This window comes from Eurytemora carolleeae, unplaced genomic scaffold (assembly GCF_000591075.1).
Source record: "Eurytemora carolleeae unplaced genomic scaffold, Eaff_2.0 scaffold399, whole genome shotgun sequence".
Classification (NCBI taxonomy): Eukaryota; Metazoa; Arthropoda; class Copepoda; order Calanoida; family Temoridae; genus Eurytemora; species Eurytemora carolleeae.
In genome coordinates, this window is record NW_019396490.1 from 85546 (window position 1) to 103360 (window position 17815).

The 17815-nt window shown below is 33.7% G+C and overlaps 2 protein-coding genes across 7 annotated transcripts; both read left to right on the forward strand.

Moving 5' to 3' along the window:
- Nucleotides 1–279: 279 nt before the first annotated feature.
- On the forward strand, nucleotides 280–4538 carry LOC111704256 (glutamate-gated chloride channel alpha). The gene is made up of 8 exons (XM_023476446.1): nucleotides 280–427; nucleotides 478–542; nucleotides 1175–1371; nucleotides 1519–1707; nucleotides 1999–2115; nucleotides 3446–3560; nucleotides 4197–4291; nucleotides 4349–4538. Exons 3-8 carry the CDS (start codon nucleotides 1335–1337, stop codon nucleotides 4486–4488), a joined length of 693 nt encoding a protein of 230 aa, XP_023332214.1. The 5' UTR covers nucleotides 280–427; nucleotides 478–542; nucleotides 1175–1334; the 3' UTR covers nucleotides 4489–4538.
- Nucleotides 4539–6797: 2259 nt separating this feature from the next.
- LOC111704253 (zinc finger protein 62) lies at nucleotides 6798–17706 on the forward strand. Of its 6 annotated transcripts, XR_002765785.1 has the most exons (18): nucleotides 6798–6979; nucleotides 8311–8458; nucleotides 9025–9127; nucleotides 9494–9579; nucleotides 9898–9958; nucleotides 10269–10411; nucleotides 10870–11005; nucleotides 11445–11492; nucleotides 11767–11882; nucleotides 12446–12677; nucleotides 13007–13063; nucleotides 13478–13702; nucleotides 14510–14601; nucleotides 15039–15102; nucleotides 15387–15470; nucleotides 15765–16185; nucleotides 16525–17302; nucleotides 17553–17706. XR_002765785.1 is itself a non-coding variant. In XM_023476438.1 (17 exons), exons 1-17 carry the CDS (start codon nucleotides 6934–6936, stop codon nucleotides 17232–17234), a joined length of 2772 nt encoding a protein of 923 aa, XP_023332206.1. In that variant the 5' UTR covers nucleotides 6798–6933; the 3' UTR covers nucleotides 17235–17706. The 6 variants fall into 6 exon arrangements, 5 of the variants coding, with proteins under 5 accessions (XP_023332206.1, XP_023332210.1, XP_023332208.1 ...); XM_023476438.1 differs by having other exon boundaries at nucleotides 16525–17706; XM_023476442.1 differs by having other exon boundaries at nucleotides 12446–12668; nucleotides 16525–17706.
- Nucleotides 17707–17815: the final 109 nt, after the last annotated feature.

A 17815-nucleotide genomic window follows, 5' to 3' on the forward strand; every position in this document is an offset into this window, starting at 1 on the left:
CTGACTGCAATTTATATGCGAAATGCTAGTAGAAAACTAATGAATTTTGGTCATCAATGTGAAAAATAGTTTAACTTAAATATAAAATCTTTTTAAAAAAGACTTGATATTGTAATTCATAGAATATTAAACTGATCATAAGTAAATAATTTTTAACGTTGTTTTGTATTTATAATGAAATATTTCTACATTTATAATAAAAGATTTCTACATTCATAATAAAAGATTTCTACATTTATAATAAAAGATTTGTACATGTATAATAAAAGATTTCTACATTTATAATAAAAGAATTATATATTTAATATTTCTCTAAAGAGAAGGAAATTTTACAGTTAGTCCAGATTCTCAGATGGAGGAAATAAATATGTTTAAAGGAGAGGATAACCGAATCACATTTCAGAGAGTATACACTAAAACTTTCAAGGTAAACAATTAAAGATGACTATTATTTTTGTTAACTAATTATAATCTTAGTGTGTCTATCAGCTTCAAATGTATCCTTTTGATACCCAAGTATGCACAGCTAATCTTATATTAAGGTAACTAATTATGAAATCCATATTTGATATAATATACTATACTATATATGTAATGTATAAAAGGTATAGTAATCTCTGTTTCTCTGTTTGTTTGTTTGTTTGTTTGTATGTTCTATCATAACTCATCAACCTCCTGGGCTCTATGGGAACTATGCAAACATATTTTGAAAAATCGGTCGTTCTCAGCTTAAAATTTTTAAACCAGGTTTAGCACATTCCCCTGGTTTAATCTCTAGAGAATTAGATAGATTATCTGTAAGGATTAATATTTAATCTCTAGAGAATCAGATAGATTATCTGTAAGGATTAATATTTAATCTCTAGAGAATCAGATACATTATCTGTAAGGGTAAATATTTAATCTCTAGAGAATCAGGTAGATTATCTGTAAGGTTTAATATTTAATCTCTAGAGAATCAGATAGATTATCTCTAATGATTTATATTTAATCTTTAGAGAATCAGGTAGATTATCTGTGAGGATTAATGTTTAATCTCTAGATAATCAGATAGATTATCTGTTAGGTTTAATATTTAATCTCTAGAGAATCAGATAGATTATCTGTGAGGATTAATGTTTAATCTCTAGAGAAACAGATAGATTATCTGTGAGGATTAATATTTAATCTCTAGAGAATCAGATAGATTATCTGTGAGGATTAAACCTGATATGCTCTGGATGGAAGGAGATACTACACTAACACAGGAATATAATTTAAGATTTAAAAAATTTATTCAATAATTATTTTGAAAAAATTAATAATTTTTTATTTAGTACATTATCACCCACTGGATGTTGAACTACACAAATCAGAATGATTATGATAAAGGTATACAAGAATACCATTTTGAATGTATTTGATATTGTCGTTCAAACAGTAAACTTCAAAAACACATATATGAGGGGGGTTTTGATGCATTTTGTAATTCATCAAATTTTAAAGACAAAAGATATTTCAGAAAACCCATTAATTAAGGAGTGAAGGTTGTGTTGGTATTAAAAAGAAGAATTATAAATGAAATGATGACAACATATTTACCAACAGTGCTGATCTTGATCATTGTCTACAGCACAAACTTCTTTAAACACTTCTTCTTTGAAGCAGTTGTTACAGTTAATCTTACAGCTCTTCTAGTACTAACTACTCTCTTTATAAGTGTTTCAGGTTAGATAAAATTACAGTTTTAAGGTTTTTATATTCTAATTTACCGCCTAAATAGCCGTGTAACCGATTCGCACTGGTAACTATCTGAAAACAAGTTGACTTTGTTCAACTTCATTCCTTCTCTCTGTCGCATTATTCGCCAGTCACTTTTTCAAATAACAATATTGAAAAGATATTCGCCACTTTTGCACAGGCAACAAATTAAAGGGAACCGTTCTGAACCGGACTCGTGCTTTTTGTTGGAAGATTACATGAACTTCCGTCTAGAGTTCTATAATTGTTTATTTTTAGGATCCTTGCCCCCAACAGCATATGTGAAACTGGTTGATGTTTGGTTGATATTTGCTCAAAGTATTCCGTTCTTTGAGGTTCTTCTTCATACATTCATTGACAACATGAGAACTGAAGGTTAATAATTACAAAAATATAATTGTAAAATTATGATTTACAGTGAAACCCATAAAACTAGGGAAGGAAGACGATATTTGAGCAATCTTATGTATATTTGATGTTGTTATAAAGCAAATAGTTAAACCCATGTAGTTTAAAGGGAGTGTTCACAAAAAATGAAAAGTGGTATAGGTAGGGGCGTATATAAGGATTTAAGGATATAAGGCGGGGGAGTAAATTTGAACAATGTTCATAAACGACGATTTTTGTCCGATAGATATCTGCAACATGGAAACAAGCAGAAACATCGAGAGCAGAGCCACCTGGTGGCCATTTAATCGTCGTTCAAATTGCATTTTATATAAAACAAATAAAGAATATTATGAAGTATCAACTATATACGAATGCATCGAAAAATAATCGATGATTATAGTTTGTGATATCTGCATGATTTGTTTGGAATAAAATTGATTTTTTTACGATTCGAGTCGAATATTGCAATTTTCTGTATTTGTATGGACGCTACTTTCTTCTGTCTGAGTCGTTTTTAACAATTTTCTCATTATAGACGCAACAGATACAAATAAGATTAGTAGTGCAATCACCATCAAATATTTTTCGACGTAAGCCTGTCCCCTTTCATTGTTCGCGAATACTCCCATTTAACATTGACTTCTCTTTCAACCAGGGGACGTCCTGAGGACGTCATCAATTGCCAATGTGACGTCCATTGGACGTCATCTTTTAGTTGTTGAGAACATTGCAGGGACGTTAAATGCACAATTTTTTACGTCCTCATGACCTATCTTTTGACGTATTATATTTTCACCATGACGTCCTCCTGTCGTTGCTAACCCTACCCCACTCCCCACTCATGGGACTAGTTATGTTTCGACCTGTTAGGTAATCCAACGTAACCTTACCAATCCTGACCAAATCCAAGCTAAGTGGACTGGTCAGGTTAAGACCAGTATGAGACCAGTAAAGTAAACCGACCTAACCTGATCAAATCCGACCTTAGGGAACTTGGGAACTTGTCATGTTTCGACCTGTTAGGTAATCCAATGAAACCCGACCAATCTCGACCAAATACTACCTAAGTGGACTGGTCAGGTTAAGACCATTTTGGTAATTCGATGTAATCCCAACCTAATCTGACCTATCTCGACCTAATGGGACTGGTCGCGCGATGTCGGTGTTGCTACGGTTATGAAATGAAACAAGTTTGTCGACTTCCAATTACACAATTGCATGGGTGCCACTGTATAATTCTGTTATTTATTTTACAAAATGTTTGTAATATGCCAGATTCATCAAACTCTGAACTATTTATCTTTTTGGACTATAGATTCTGAGAGTCGTGAAATTAATCATCATGGGGTTAAAATAACTGTTAACTCGAAAGACGAAGAGAAAAAGATTGAAACGGACAACATGAACAACAATGCTCCTAGATTAAATAGGTAGGGAAAATTCTGATATCTAAAAAAAATTAAATTACAAAAGGGACTGTAGATATAGTTGCATAATCCATAAGACTCTCCATTTAATACAGAATAGAATTGTTGTTACACAATGGAAACTCTTTTCGCTATACCCTTCAAAAAAGGTATTGCCACCTTCAAAAAAGTTATTGCCACCTTCAAAAAAGATATTGTAATTTTTCTATCTTAAAATATGTTGAATTGTGTTTATCTTATCTGTTGTTTTTCTGAAAATGCCTTTTTTTTTACAGAGAAACGACGGTTTAAAACAATTAATCTTTGTGGTTAAAGGCTATATATAGATCTCTCATTGATATATCATATTTGATTCCGAATTTTTGAACAAAATATTCAACAAATCGGGATATTCCTTTCCAATTAGATTCGATTTGATAAACAAAATTATTCAAAATTTAGATAAAATTTATTCAATATTATTGAGCGAATCGCGCGACTGGAAAATATTGAATAAAATATACAATAAAAAGTTTTACAGTGTATGAGAAAGCTTATCAATTGGACATGCCTATTTGAAAATTGAGGGTTCACTTCATATGAAGTCTAGAGTAACTTTAAAGGTATATATAAAAATTTGCTTTAATTTTTTTTTGAAAGGAAAATCTTTGTTCGAGAAATTGTCAACTCCGAGAATCTAACAAACAGAAATGAAGAAATTCTTGTTAAAGCAAGGCAATTGTTTTATAAAAATGGTAAATATTGTAACTAAATGTATATTAATAATAAATAAATCTGATTATCTCTTTCAGCAATTAGTAGAGAAGTATGGGTGAATGTTGGAGAAATAACAGCAATATTGATAATTCCAATTTTTATAATTGTTTTCTCAATCATCTACTGGTGGTATGGACTTTCTCATTACTTATCAAACGAATTCAGTCTTAGCTAGATGGAAATCAACTTTATGATTAGTGTGAATAATAATAAAGTTTAAACATATTTTTGAATTGTTTTATTTACCTTTCAAGTATTAGATAAAGACAATTTTAGAAATTAAAATAGAAATAAAGATTGGTTTTATCTCTATGAAAAGAAAAAGTTATAGTTTAAATAATATAAATTAATTGACAGATAAACAGAGTTTATAATTACTATTTACTCAATTGTAATTATAGTCATTATTAAAAATAGAATTCCAATAAAAAGAGAGAGAGAGATGCAGCTCTAGAAGCTGTCAAAATTATTTTTATGAGACCCTGTTATATGATAAAGTAATTGAGTTTTTACCAGACACAAACTCAAATTAATTTTATGAGACCCTGTTATATGATAAAGTAATTGAGTTTTTACCAGACACAAACTCAAATTAATTTTATGAGACCCTGTTATATGATAAAGTAATTGAGTTTTTACCAGACACAAACTCAAATTAATTTTATGAGACCCTGTTATATGATAAAGTAATTGAGTTTTTACCAGGCACAAACTAAAATTTTCTAATTCCTATATATTTACAACCTGATAGTGTAATCCTTAGGTTATCTGATTATCTGGTTAGAATTCATAGTTTGAAACACCTGAGTCTTACAATATGGGGTTGCAAAGATAAAGGGATTAGAAAATCAGAGTTTGTTGCAATAACTCAGTTCCTCTACTGTTTCAGATAAAGTTCATTTAGTTAAATCTTAAATGTGCAGATCTATTCTTGTTTTTTTTTTTAATATATAGATATATAAAAAGTTGCAATCTCTTTTTGTCTGTCTGTTTGTTTGTCCAATCATAACTCAGGAACTCATGGGCCAATTTTCCTAAAATTCAGATGGGGGAACTTGGGAGAGCCACGGGAATGTTCTTAGTATGGTTTTGAGATTCTAAGTTGAGTGGATAGACTTTTATCTGGAAAAATAGTTAAAATCGTAATTTACGACAAAGCGCGGGTAATCTAGCTGGGACTAACTGTGCAACACTGGGTTCCCAAGCTAGTATGTAAATAATAGAAATAAAAGAATACTGAAAGGTAGGAATGTTGATAGTTTGATTAGTTAAACGTAACTGGTCTATGTTCCGATTTCAACCTTTATACTCCATGGCGTTCAAATAAAACCTGAGAAAACTGTGTCTTGTTCCAACTGTTCTGTGAAGAAAGCCCTGGAAAACTAGTACCGGTCAGCTCCAGATCAGACAAATTTAACTGAGTATTGCATCTTGAAATATCACAAAGTTGGTTAATGAGTGATTTTAAGATGGATTTAGTATAATGAGTCAGTAATTGAATAATCATTAGACTTTGTGATATTTCAAGATGCAATACTCAGTCAAATTTGTCAAAATTTCATTGTAAAACAGTTTAAGAATTCAACACACAAAATATTAATCTTAGGTAGAATTGAAAAAATGGTTTGAGTTGTGCTTTTTTGTGTGATGCAGTTGGATTTTTTAAAATCACACTTTAAAGGCCGTAAATATACCATTTAAAAAAGTAGTTTTGCCCGAAAGAGCCAAATGTGGTGGTACGGAAGGGGAAATAGTAGTGGCTCATGGCTGCCGGAAGAGAAAAAAGCTAATATGTGGCACGGAAGGAGAAATAGTGGTGGCTCATGGCCGCCTGCCTTCCCCTGCTCGTTGAAAACCTGTGTTTTGTTTGTTGGGCCGCAATTGAGGTCCTTGAGGAGGACAAGATGGAATGTGGAGTAAGTTTTGTTGCTGGGTTGATTTTTATAAATTCCGCGAATTTTTCTGGCGCAATTTTAAGTGATGCTGCTGTATTATTCCGCATTTTTCGCATAAGTTCCTGATCATTTTCGAGAAAAAAATCCGAAATTATCGCGTTAAAAAGTTTAAGCGATTAATACGAACGAATGTTCGTCTGTTGCCATATAATTCGTCCAATCCAATACCCCCACACCAACTCTTTCCTAGTCCTACCCATAAACCTAACACACAAACACATACGTCACAACCCCTCCCCCCCATATCCCAGCGAGATAGCGAACATCTCTAAAAGAGGAAACTTTTTCAAACTAAAAGAAATTTTTTACTAATAATGTCAATTGAATTTTTTCCAATCAGTTCATATCAAATTATTTTCTAATTTAAAAAGTTATATATTTAGCCTTTTATGTAAAAACCTTCATTTTGAGAAAACGAAATGCGCATGCGTAGAGATTAAATCCTGCTTTCCAATTTAGGTAAGCTTACGGTGCATTCAGTTATTCCGTGCGCAGGTTCAAAATAGGTGTTTGTTTAGAAACTTTTGGGGTTGTAGCCATCAAAAATCTTGGGTTGGGTATTTAATTTCTGTGATAAATCAACACCACGTTGAAGCATTCATGAATCATGTCTCTAGTCAAACAAAATTTAGTGATTTACAGAAAATAATATGTAAAGATTTTAAATGTCCATGCTAGGAAGTGTGTTGTTGACAAGTGGCATGAACACAGGTACTTTTATCTTATTCAATTAAATAATATTGTGATAAATTTTGTGAAATTTCTGAACACGTTCTCTAGTGAGTGTAAAACCTCCGTTAACCCCCTTATACCACCACCACTGCACCCACACAGGGAAAAGATACATTTATAAGGTTTTGTTTATCACTTAAACACTTATACAGGGATTCATCCGTTATATTTGGATCTGAAATATGACTCAAAACTCCCCCCTACCCTCCGGAATTTCATTAAGGCATTAAGTCAACTTGATTTTAAACCCCTGAGATGACCGGACATGGAGGTGGGAGAGGGTAATGTGTTGCCTTTTTCATAAGATCTAAATATATTGTGAATTATCAGTATTGTTAAAGAATTAAATAGTGCATCTGGTACTGGTGCTCCAGTTTGTCTATGCCTTTTATTGATTATGATAGGAGTTTTAAGTATAAAATCTTTATGTAATGGGGCGGGACGCTAATTTCTTAGAGAACGATTTTTGGACCCCCACCCTCCCATCAATTTTGTTTGTATAATTGATCATGAGGCCGCAGCGCCAGGCCCCTAGCCTGTCCTAGCCGCAGCGCTCGGCCCCCTAGCCTATCCTAGCCGCAGTGCTCGGCCCAGAAATTGTCTGATCTTAACCTTACCCTCAATAATATAAAATAGATGTACAAAATTGATTGGAGGGGGGGGGGGGGGGTCCAAAAATCGTTCTCTAGGACGGACCCGGGATCTTAAGTGATCTCCGGTTTTACCCTTTACCTTTATAAAGTCCCCCCCCCTGAGATGTTACTGATTCAGGGGGAAGGATAAGCCCCCAGATGATTGACTGTATCGTAGACGATTAATTAATAATTAATACGTTTGTGAACATTGATGCAAATTATCTTGTCAGAACTCGAAAGTGCCGGGTCTGAACACAAAGTTCGTTTAGGATAAATTAAAGCAGTGTTTAGAATCCAAATTTGTTGGATCCACAATTTGTTTGGTTCCTTGATCCGGATCCGCAAAAATATGCAAATCCAAATCTAAGAGACAAACTATTAACCAGAAACTGCAAACAAACGTCATTTGCTCCAAAAGTTCAAATCTAAACTATTGAATAGTTGTTCAAGTTTAAGCATAAAAATCACGATAAAAAGAAAATTAATTTGAAAAATTCTTCTTCTGTTTAAAAATCAGTAATGTTCATGACCTGGATTCGGATCCATTTTTTTCCAGTGCGGATCCTAATATTAAATGGGTCCTTAGCACTGAATTAAAGTAATTGAGTTTTGATTAGGAAGGAAAAAATGTGGTCACTGTTTTGACCTCTGTTGTTGTTTACAATATGTTCTAAGTAGACGGGATGGAGCTGGGTGTGGAGAAGGAGACGAGAGAGGAGAACAATTACAACTCCTGTCTCGTGGAGACAATCCTCACCGAGACAGAGGAGTTTGATGCTCAGAACTATGCTGCACAACAATCCAATAGTAACAGCAACATGATGTAAGTTTAGTCATTTTAGAAGCTAAAAATGTAAAACTTTTCACCTCTCACAGCAACATGATGTAAGTTTAGTAATTTTAGAAGCTAAAAATGTAAAACTTTTCACCCCTCACAGCCAAAAAACATCCCCCCACCTCAAAAAAAAAATTGTGTTAAAAGTGTTCTTAAAAGTTAAGATTCAATTTTCTGACGAACGAGGAAAAAGATTTGTTTAGGGGTAGTAAGTATTGTATAATTAATATGCAATCCTAATTGAGATTTTTTTTACTGAATTTTTTGCTCAAAATCCTCAATGTTTTGATAAATAATGAAATAAAAAAAATTATATCTTTTTGTTTCAATATCAGGGTACCCAAGGGTTTCCTCAAAAAATGTCTGCCAAATTGGTTAAACAGATTGGCTAACATATAAATATATTTAATTGTATTGTTACCCATAGGTACATGGTATGGTACATTGTCTGTGGTTGATTTTTAATAATGATAAAAATATATGAACAAGAGCTTTATTATATAGATAATAATAATATAAAATAAAGTATAACCATAATATTTTATTTATTTCAGTAACATGACACATATGACCCAAATCCAGATGCGTAAACCCCTGGAGCCCCGGGAGATGAGGATGGAAGGGGTGTACAGTATAGAACCGGAACAGGTAGATCTGGTAAGTGGGTTTACACAGTTCATTTTAGACTTAAAATGGAAAATTTACGAAATATAAAACTTTAACCCGTATTGCTTTAAGGTCTTTTTCGCTAATTTTTGGAAGAAATTTGTTTTGGACATTTGTTCAATCACTTTGGTTAAAAAGCGACGTATTAAATTTAAACGAAACGCTGAGTTTCTTGACCCTTTTTCAATTGATCATTTTATGACCATTCAGCTCCATTTCATGGACAGTCTGTATTTACTTGGTTTGTAATTCCAAAAAAAAAGTGTCCAACTTAAATAAATCGTCCAAAAATTATAAATATTTTTGACAAATTTTGATAAAGAATATATATGTTCAAGGTACATTATTTGTTTTCAGAATGGAAAGAAAAGAATTTACAAACATCCAGAAGGGTTTCCCTGTGATCTTTGCCCATACAGAGCAAAGATGAGGTCTCACTTGAGGTATTTTTAGTCCAATTTTTAAAGAAGCAATGTCTGACTGCTAAAGTTGTATTTTGGTGCTGGGTTTTTAGTTTTTGTTATTCAGTGAAAGCCAATCAAATACAAATATGACTTTTCAACATAAGTGCTACATTTTGAAAATTAACTCAGTTAAAACTTCTTGGTGACCTATTTTCTTTAAGAACGAAGATCCCAATCTTTAGCAATTGCTATGTAGCATGATCCTTAAACTATTCCAAATCATCTTTAGATTATAAGTTTTCGTTACAGTCTGCACAATTATGAAGAATCTTTTAAAATAATTGTTCGATACAACAGGGCGCATCGGCAAAGTGTTCATGAAGGGGTGAAATATCCCTGTGATCAGTGTGAGTACAAGGTAAGTTTTAAGTTTATAGATCAAATTACCATTAACTGCATATATGAATTTCAATCCAGGTTTTACTGACTCCTTTGTTATAAACAACTGAACTAGAATTACTTAAAAAGTAAATATTTGTCAGTCTTATGACCCAACCAATCACATATTTTTTCTTCTACTTTTTTACTCTGCCCAAAATTATGAAAATTTGTAAATTTTTAGTTGTCATAACTCATAAATTAATGATCATCAAGTTCTGCCAAATAACATGGCAATTTAAAGGTTAAAGTTTCCACGAACTGTATTTTACTAAGTCTGCATGTTCTAGGCGACAGCTATGGGTTCTCTACGACGTCATTATAACGCAATCCACAGTGGATTAAAGTACCCCTGCTCGGAGTGTGATCACGTGAGCAACACCGCGGCAAACCTCAAATACCACCACAATACCGTGCACATGGGACTCAGGCAGGAGTATATAATCCATATTACACATGACCGAAAAGTGGGGTAGGGGAGATGGGGAAGTGCTAAGTTTACGCAACATATTTGCTCTGTGAGCTTGGTAAGACATCTTGAATTTTTAACAAGAAATAATCAGAAATTTCCTTAAAAATTCGTAAAAATATCAATGGGGTGGATAAGCATCAAAATGGAATGGGCTTAGGGTTGAATTTTAAAGGGTTGACCCTAGGTATTTTGAAACTTAACATAGAAATCTGAAATTTAATTAAAAAATTTCACCTTAATTAAATGATCTGAATTACAAGCTTTTTTAATCCAACATCAGATTCTCAATGAAAATTTTGTAAAAAACTTTATTGTTTACTCTTCCTTAAAAGACGACTGTAAGTAAGAAAACTTAATCTTTTTAAAAACTTAGTTTTCTCAATTCACGTGTCAGGATATTATATTCTGGATTTACCAAGGTTCCCCTGTCCTCATTGTGAGTATAAGGCAACCACTGCAAGTCACCTGAAGAAGCACAAAGAAAGCGTTCACGAGGGCATAAAGTATAAATGCAACGAGTGTGAGCATGAATCTACAACTAAAGAAAGTTTAAAGGTCAGGATTGTATATTCTCACCCCCTCCCATAACCGTTGTAAATCTCATTTGAGAAAGTATGTTCCCTAAGGCATTTTCCTAAGTGACTACTCCCCAAAGTGACAATTTCTCAGACACAAATGTAGAAGCTGACAAACCGTTTTCTGGATTTCTTAGTTCCTAGATCATTAAAGTGCTTTAGTGAAATAAAGCTGCAGGGTTAGGTCCCTCATCGGATCAAAGTCGAGCGCTCAACCCTCTAGCGGATGAAAGCCGCAGCACCTTAGCCTTGAGCCGAAAAAAATCCCCTATCGAATCGAGTTAGAGCCACCGAACATACAGGAAATTGTCATTCGAAAATGTGTCACTTGGAAAGTTGTCATTTGGAAAATGGTTATGATGAAATATTTTCATTTTATTTAACTTGGAGGGGGTCGGTAAGAATATACTAATTAACAGTTACCCTGCCCTCACAAGCGCAAGAATAATCGGTCTAAAAGTGCGCAGGTTAGAATTTGTATATTCTATCATCCCCTCTCTTAACTTTTTAAAACAAATCTAAATCAAATTGTTTGTTTTTAATCTTAAATTCATGTCAGATTTTGATACTTTTTTGATTCTTTGAGTTGATAATATTGATTTGGCTTTGAGTTAAGTCGTGAGGGATTTTTTAATTGATCCATTTTGTTGCATCGTCATAAGAAAATCATCTAGCAAAATTAGATGTTGATGTCGAACAATAACCTTGATCCCTCGCACCTCATTAACAATCTGTTACCAGGTTCACAAGCGGTCATTGCACAAGAAGATACTGTTTCCCTGTCCTTCATGTGAATATGTGGCCAAGGTTAACAGTCATCTCAAGCAACACGTGAGGAGTGTACACGACAAGATCAGGTACCATAGACTGTTATTTAGAATGAATAAAAAAATATACCTTTCCTGCCAAATAATCAATATTTTTTTTTGATTTTTCGAGTTATTTTTGCCATTGCTATTTTCGTCTATGTGAATATTCAGCTTTCGGATTTATGAAAGAGCGAGAAGTAGTTCTATAGTGTGGACGATAGTGAACTGGAGAAGTAGTTGAACTAGCCATATCGAGTTGATATACTGCTTGTTACACCTGTTGTGTGCCGGGTTAGGAGGAAGAGAAGTGGTTTAATATATCTACGTTGTGCAATTACTTTTCATATAGTTAGTTCCCGCCGGGACCGAGTTTAATGAATTTGAGCTAGGTCACTGAACTTCCTACCGCCGGTTCAAGTATTGAATCAACGATTTAAAGTTAAAAATTCATAAGGATTTGAATCTGTAATTCAGAATTTGAATCGTCTACAGGTAGTTTAACTACCTCTCCAGTTCATAAAATCTAGTCACTGGTTAAATTAATCGATTAATGAATGGTACTTGAAGATATTGTATTAATTATGTATTTGTTGATAATATTAATCCTGCAGGTTTCCCTGTGACAAGTGTGAGTATTCCGCCATCAACAATTCCCGGTTAAAACATCACAAAGAAACTATGCACAGTGGGCTCAAATTCACCTGTGATACTCACGCAGTTCAGATCACCACCGCCAAGCAGCTGCGCCAGATTATGAGAGAAGATGTAAAGTTTGAGTGTGAAGACTGCGCTATAGTTGCCAAGGGGGCGATTGATATTCTGAAGAAACAGAAGGTGTGTAAGGTATGTCGTCTTCCTTGAGAAGAACGATTTTTTTTCTTTTTGCGAAGTTGTTACTTGAAACCCCAGATTTTTTAAGTTTAAAGACGATTAAAATCCATAAACCTGTCATGTAAAATCTAGCTGAGATAATCATTTTTTCCTAATTAATTCCCGTTCCCCTCCTTGTATAGTCACTTTAAACTATGATTGATAAGCAAGACTTTGCTAACATGACGTTTTGTGAATTTTATATGTTTTGTCAACATTGGATGAAAAATGCGGTCTTAATCTCGATTAAATTCATATTGCCAATTTTGGTATGTAAAAAAACTAAGTTACTTATTATTTAGGGCGACGAAGACATTTATGAAGATGATTTTGAAGAATGGGAGATAAAGAAAGAAAAGGAAATAATCAATTTCTATACTTTTATTATTAAAATAGTTCAAATACTCACAACCAGCTTTAAATCAAATTCTAGATCCTTATGCATAACCAAATTGGAGATTTTGGAGCGATGAATAATTCCTAATCCATCCCAATTATTGCATAAGTTCTCAGGGTTTAGAAGTAACCACCGATTAAATATTTCAACAATTTTATTGAATCATTTTTTTAACGTTTGTGAATTTCGCGATTTTTTCGATGACATTTTGTCTAACTTTAGTGCTAATTTTGTAAAACAATAGATTATTTCTTTGCATATTTTATTTTCAGTTTCAGACTTTATTTACTAAACAAACAAATAGGTTCCTAATGAATTAAAAGAGAATTCTGTTTTCCTATCTAAAGTTTGAAATTGATTAATTGATTGAGTGCAGGGAGTGGTGAACAAAAACCAATGTGAGATCTGCAGCCACGAGGCCAGAAATCCAGCGGAATTAAAGCAACACATAATGGCCATTCACGAGGGGGTCACCCACTCCTGTGATCATTGTGAATTTAGCACAACTCACCCCAGTAGTTTGAAAAGACACAAACAAACTGTGCATCCTTATGTAGATCTGAAATATGCTTGTGATGACTGTGCCAAAACAGAAATGGAGGTAAACAAACTTAAATTCCTATTTGTTCGTAAATCCATATTTGTATCGTTAAGATTTCGACTAAAAGCTGCAATGTCCGTAGTCGATTCTGTATTCGCAATTCTAAAAACAAAAAAACAAGATATTTGTCTCTTGTTTTTTCCAGAACGCAGATTTCGTGAATTTGTAGCTTAAATTTTTTATTTAATTTCACGTTTGAATCAAGGAAGATACTACAGGAACCCACAGTACATTGTTTAAAACGTGTTTAGGGTCCGGATCCAAGTGGCAAAATATCAACCAAAATATGCTAAAAAAATTTTTGCTTTCCTAACATGTATCTCAACTGTTAACTAATAAGTTATGTACTTAATTTCATAAAGGTTCAGCAAAAAAATAAGCGGGAAAAAAGATTTTGTATTATTTTTTATATGTTCAAAAAGTTAGTTAGAAAAAAAATATTTAGAACCTGGATCCAGAATCCGGATCTGTTTTTTGCAGGTCTGAGCCAGGATACGGGTCAAAATTAAAAAGATCATAAGCTCTGTTTTACAATGTTAGTGTGTTTCAGTGTATGTATAATAAACCTGTAATAAGTTTGTTCACATTGCTTCCATAACCTCCAGTAGTCGTCTTGACTTCTGTATAAAAAATAAGAGTTCCATATGTTTCCTCCAATGTGTTAATTATCTGATAAAAATAAACATGTACGGTGGAGGGTTTGAGAATCCCACGTTTCGGGTCTACCAGATCTTAAAAGAATTTAAATTATATACTTTTATTGTTCTTAACATGTTGAATATTTCTGTTAAAACATTTTTTATTTAGATATTCTCCAAGATTGGAAACAAGGAAGAACTAAAGAATTTGTTAGAACAAGGTCGAAAAAGTGACTGCCAGAATTGTAAAGATGTTGCCAAGTGAGTGATAACTTCTATTACTTAATTTATCGGTTTTCTCAGATCATAAGTTTTTTTGTGCGTTTTTTTCACCGCCCAAGTAAAAAATTATATTTTAAGATTATTTTAGTGTGAGTGTAGAACTTTTGAATTATTTGAAACCAAGTTTCGACCTTTTAAATTCATGTAACACGGAGTTTAGAAATCTTGAACTAATAAAGTCAGAGTTCATAACTTTGAAATATTTGAGACGGAGTTGAGAACTTTTGAATTTTTTCAGACTTAATTCAAACCTTTTGAATTCTTTTAGACAGAGTTCAGAACTTATGAATTATTTTAGACGGAGTTAAACAACTTTTTATTTATGACAGACGGAATTTATAACTTATGATTTTTTTTGACGGAGTAAAAACTTTTGAATTTATCAGACGGAGTTAAAAACTTTTGAATTTTTTCAGACGGAGTTTAGAACTTTTAAAGTTCCGAGAAGAAACACAAGTACTTAATACAGATTCACCACAGGTGCATTTTTATTTAGGGTATTAGGGATATAAAAATACGATTTATGAATTATGAAATCTGTTTCGTTTTTCAAATCCTGATGTTTTTAACGATCAAAAACGATTTTACATATGAGAATGATTATTGTTTGTATACTTATTAATCTTAAGTTCAATTTGTGCTTTTCTTAGTCCAATTTTTGTCATTTTTATCATCAACATCTAATTGAGAAAATTTTGATAACATGTTTTTTGTTTTTTTTACATGGTTATTTGATAAATTTATTTTGTTTTATTCGGTCTCAGGTCTCTAAGTATGTTTGTGACGAGTGTGGGTTTGAAGGAAGGAATGTGGTCGACCTGCGACAACATAAACTGACAGTACACCAGGTACTGTACTGCATATTTAGGAAGTTTCACATCATGTTGGAGCATGAATATTGAATACCTGATAGCTCTAAATTATAATTTTATATTATTAAGCGAGAAACGCTTGAAGTTATAATTTAAAATGATGTGGGGCGCTCTGTATATTATACATATTATATACGTTACTAAGTCTGAGCACTGAGCAGGGACAGATACTTTTCAGAATTTCTTTTCATGAATCTAGTCTTAATCTTAAATAGTCATATTATTACAAATACTTTTAACTTTTACATAACCTACAATCCTTTTTTCCAGGGAATCACATATCCCTGTGATGTATGTGACTATGTAGCCGCACGACCTGATGCTTTAAAACGACACAAGAAGGGTAAACACGAGGAGAAGAAGTTTCTGTGCGACCAGTGTCAGTTCCGGGCACATAGTGCCATTAAACTCAGTCAGCACAAACTAACCGCCCACGTGGGAATACGCTACCCATGTAACATGTGTGACTTTCAGGCTTCCAAGCTTGCTAAACTAAAAGAACACAAGATGACGGCCCATGACGGCGCCTCATTCCCCTGTGACGAATGTGAGAAAGTATTCCCGAGTCCGAAGGGTTTAAAGGACCACAAGGCAGTGCATCGGTCAGGTCCTAAGTTTCAATGTGAAGAATGTGGATTTTCAACAACCGTGGTAGAATCATTGCAGACTCATATAGACAGTGTTCATAAAGGTAACACACTAATAATTATTCAGATCATTTGAAGGAGAGAATATTTTCTTTTTCCAGAAGTAAGGATGAAATAAACTTGACTTTTAATGTTCAATTCTTAATCTTTTTTTCCTGATCTTCAAATATCATTCCCCGGGGGGCAAATCTTTTTACAAAAAGGGCTATTTATGATCCATAAACCAAATTTTCCCCATTATTTTGTCAGCTTTCAAAATAATTCAACTCTATGGTTGTTTCCGAAAAAGAAGTTTTAGAAGTAATTTTAATTTGGGAAATGGCACTTGAGAAATTAAGAAGGGGACAAAATGACTTTGGAAAAATACACAACCTGTTTTATAGGATCTCGGTATGATTGTGATGCTTGTGAGTTCCAGTGTTTGAACCCCGAGGAACTAAAGGAGCATATCAGCAAGATCCACGAGATCGTCGTCACATTCGGCTGCGATCAGTGTGCGTTCAAGTGCCTTACCGAGGTGGAGCTCCGAGCACATATTGAGACTCTACACCGTACCCCGGAGTTTGCATGTCACAAGTGCGACATCAAGCTACCAACTGAGGAATATCTTAAACTTCATATAGTGCGAGAACATGAGAAATTTCAGTGTGCTGAGTGTAACTATGTGTGTGGGACGGAGGAGGATTTAATGCAACACAAGGCCACAAACCATGAACCCGAAGGATATCCCTGTGACCTGTCTAATCACCAGGATAGGAGCAGGAACACATACTATGAAGAGAAGATGACTAAACATCCATATCTGCACATTAACGGTCAGGAATATGATCAGGCCACACTCTCCGGTCTTCTACCTTCTCCGTTCCGGAGTTCGATACCTGGTACTAATATATCTGTACCCGGAGCATACCCAACCTACTCCATCACCAATACGGGAAGTATCTCCTATGGAGGGGTTCCTGTACCCAGTACAATATCCGTTCCTGGGTTCCCTATACCCGGCTCTCTTACTAACTCCGGGAACGCTAACGCCTTGGTTAGAGGAGGGTATCCCTGGACTACAGGTTTTAATATGAATCCAGGCAGCTATTAATCAGTACCTTACTATGGGAGTACACAATTTTGTGTTGGGAGAAAAAAGTTATAATGACTGTTAGCATTGTATTAAGTGACCCCTCGTGCAAAGATTACAAAGCCCAATTCACAAAAAGTATCCTAGAAACCTTTATCGGATCATTCATGTGAAATATATTGTCGATTTTCTAGGGTTGAAAGTGATTCATTCCGATAATTCACATAGCTTTCCTGCTGTCTAAATGTAGCAAAATTATCCATAGTTGAAATTATTAATTGTTTCATGTTGTGAGTCCGGAATCTTGGAATGGAGGGTCACTTGAAATTACGCTTGTAGTCCCTTTAAATGTTAATTATTTAATGGTGATTCGATACACAACAGTGCTTCTATTTATTTTATGTACAACATGTTACTCATCTGTCAGCTGTCAGCTGTTTGTTTGGACTGAGGTCCTGATTATTTCACTATTATAAATCTAAACAACAAACTATTCAATTCTCATAAGTACGTTAGTTTTAAGTCTAGTTCTGAATGCAAGGTTCATCGTATTGTAAATTTATTTCAAAATGAGAGAAAACTTCCGTGTTATTGGTTACACT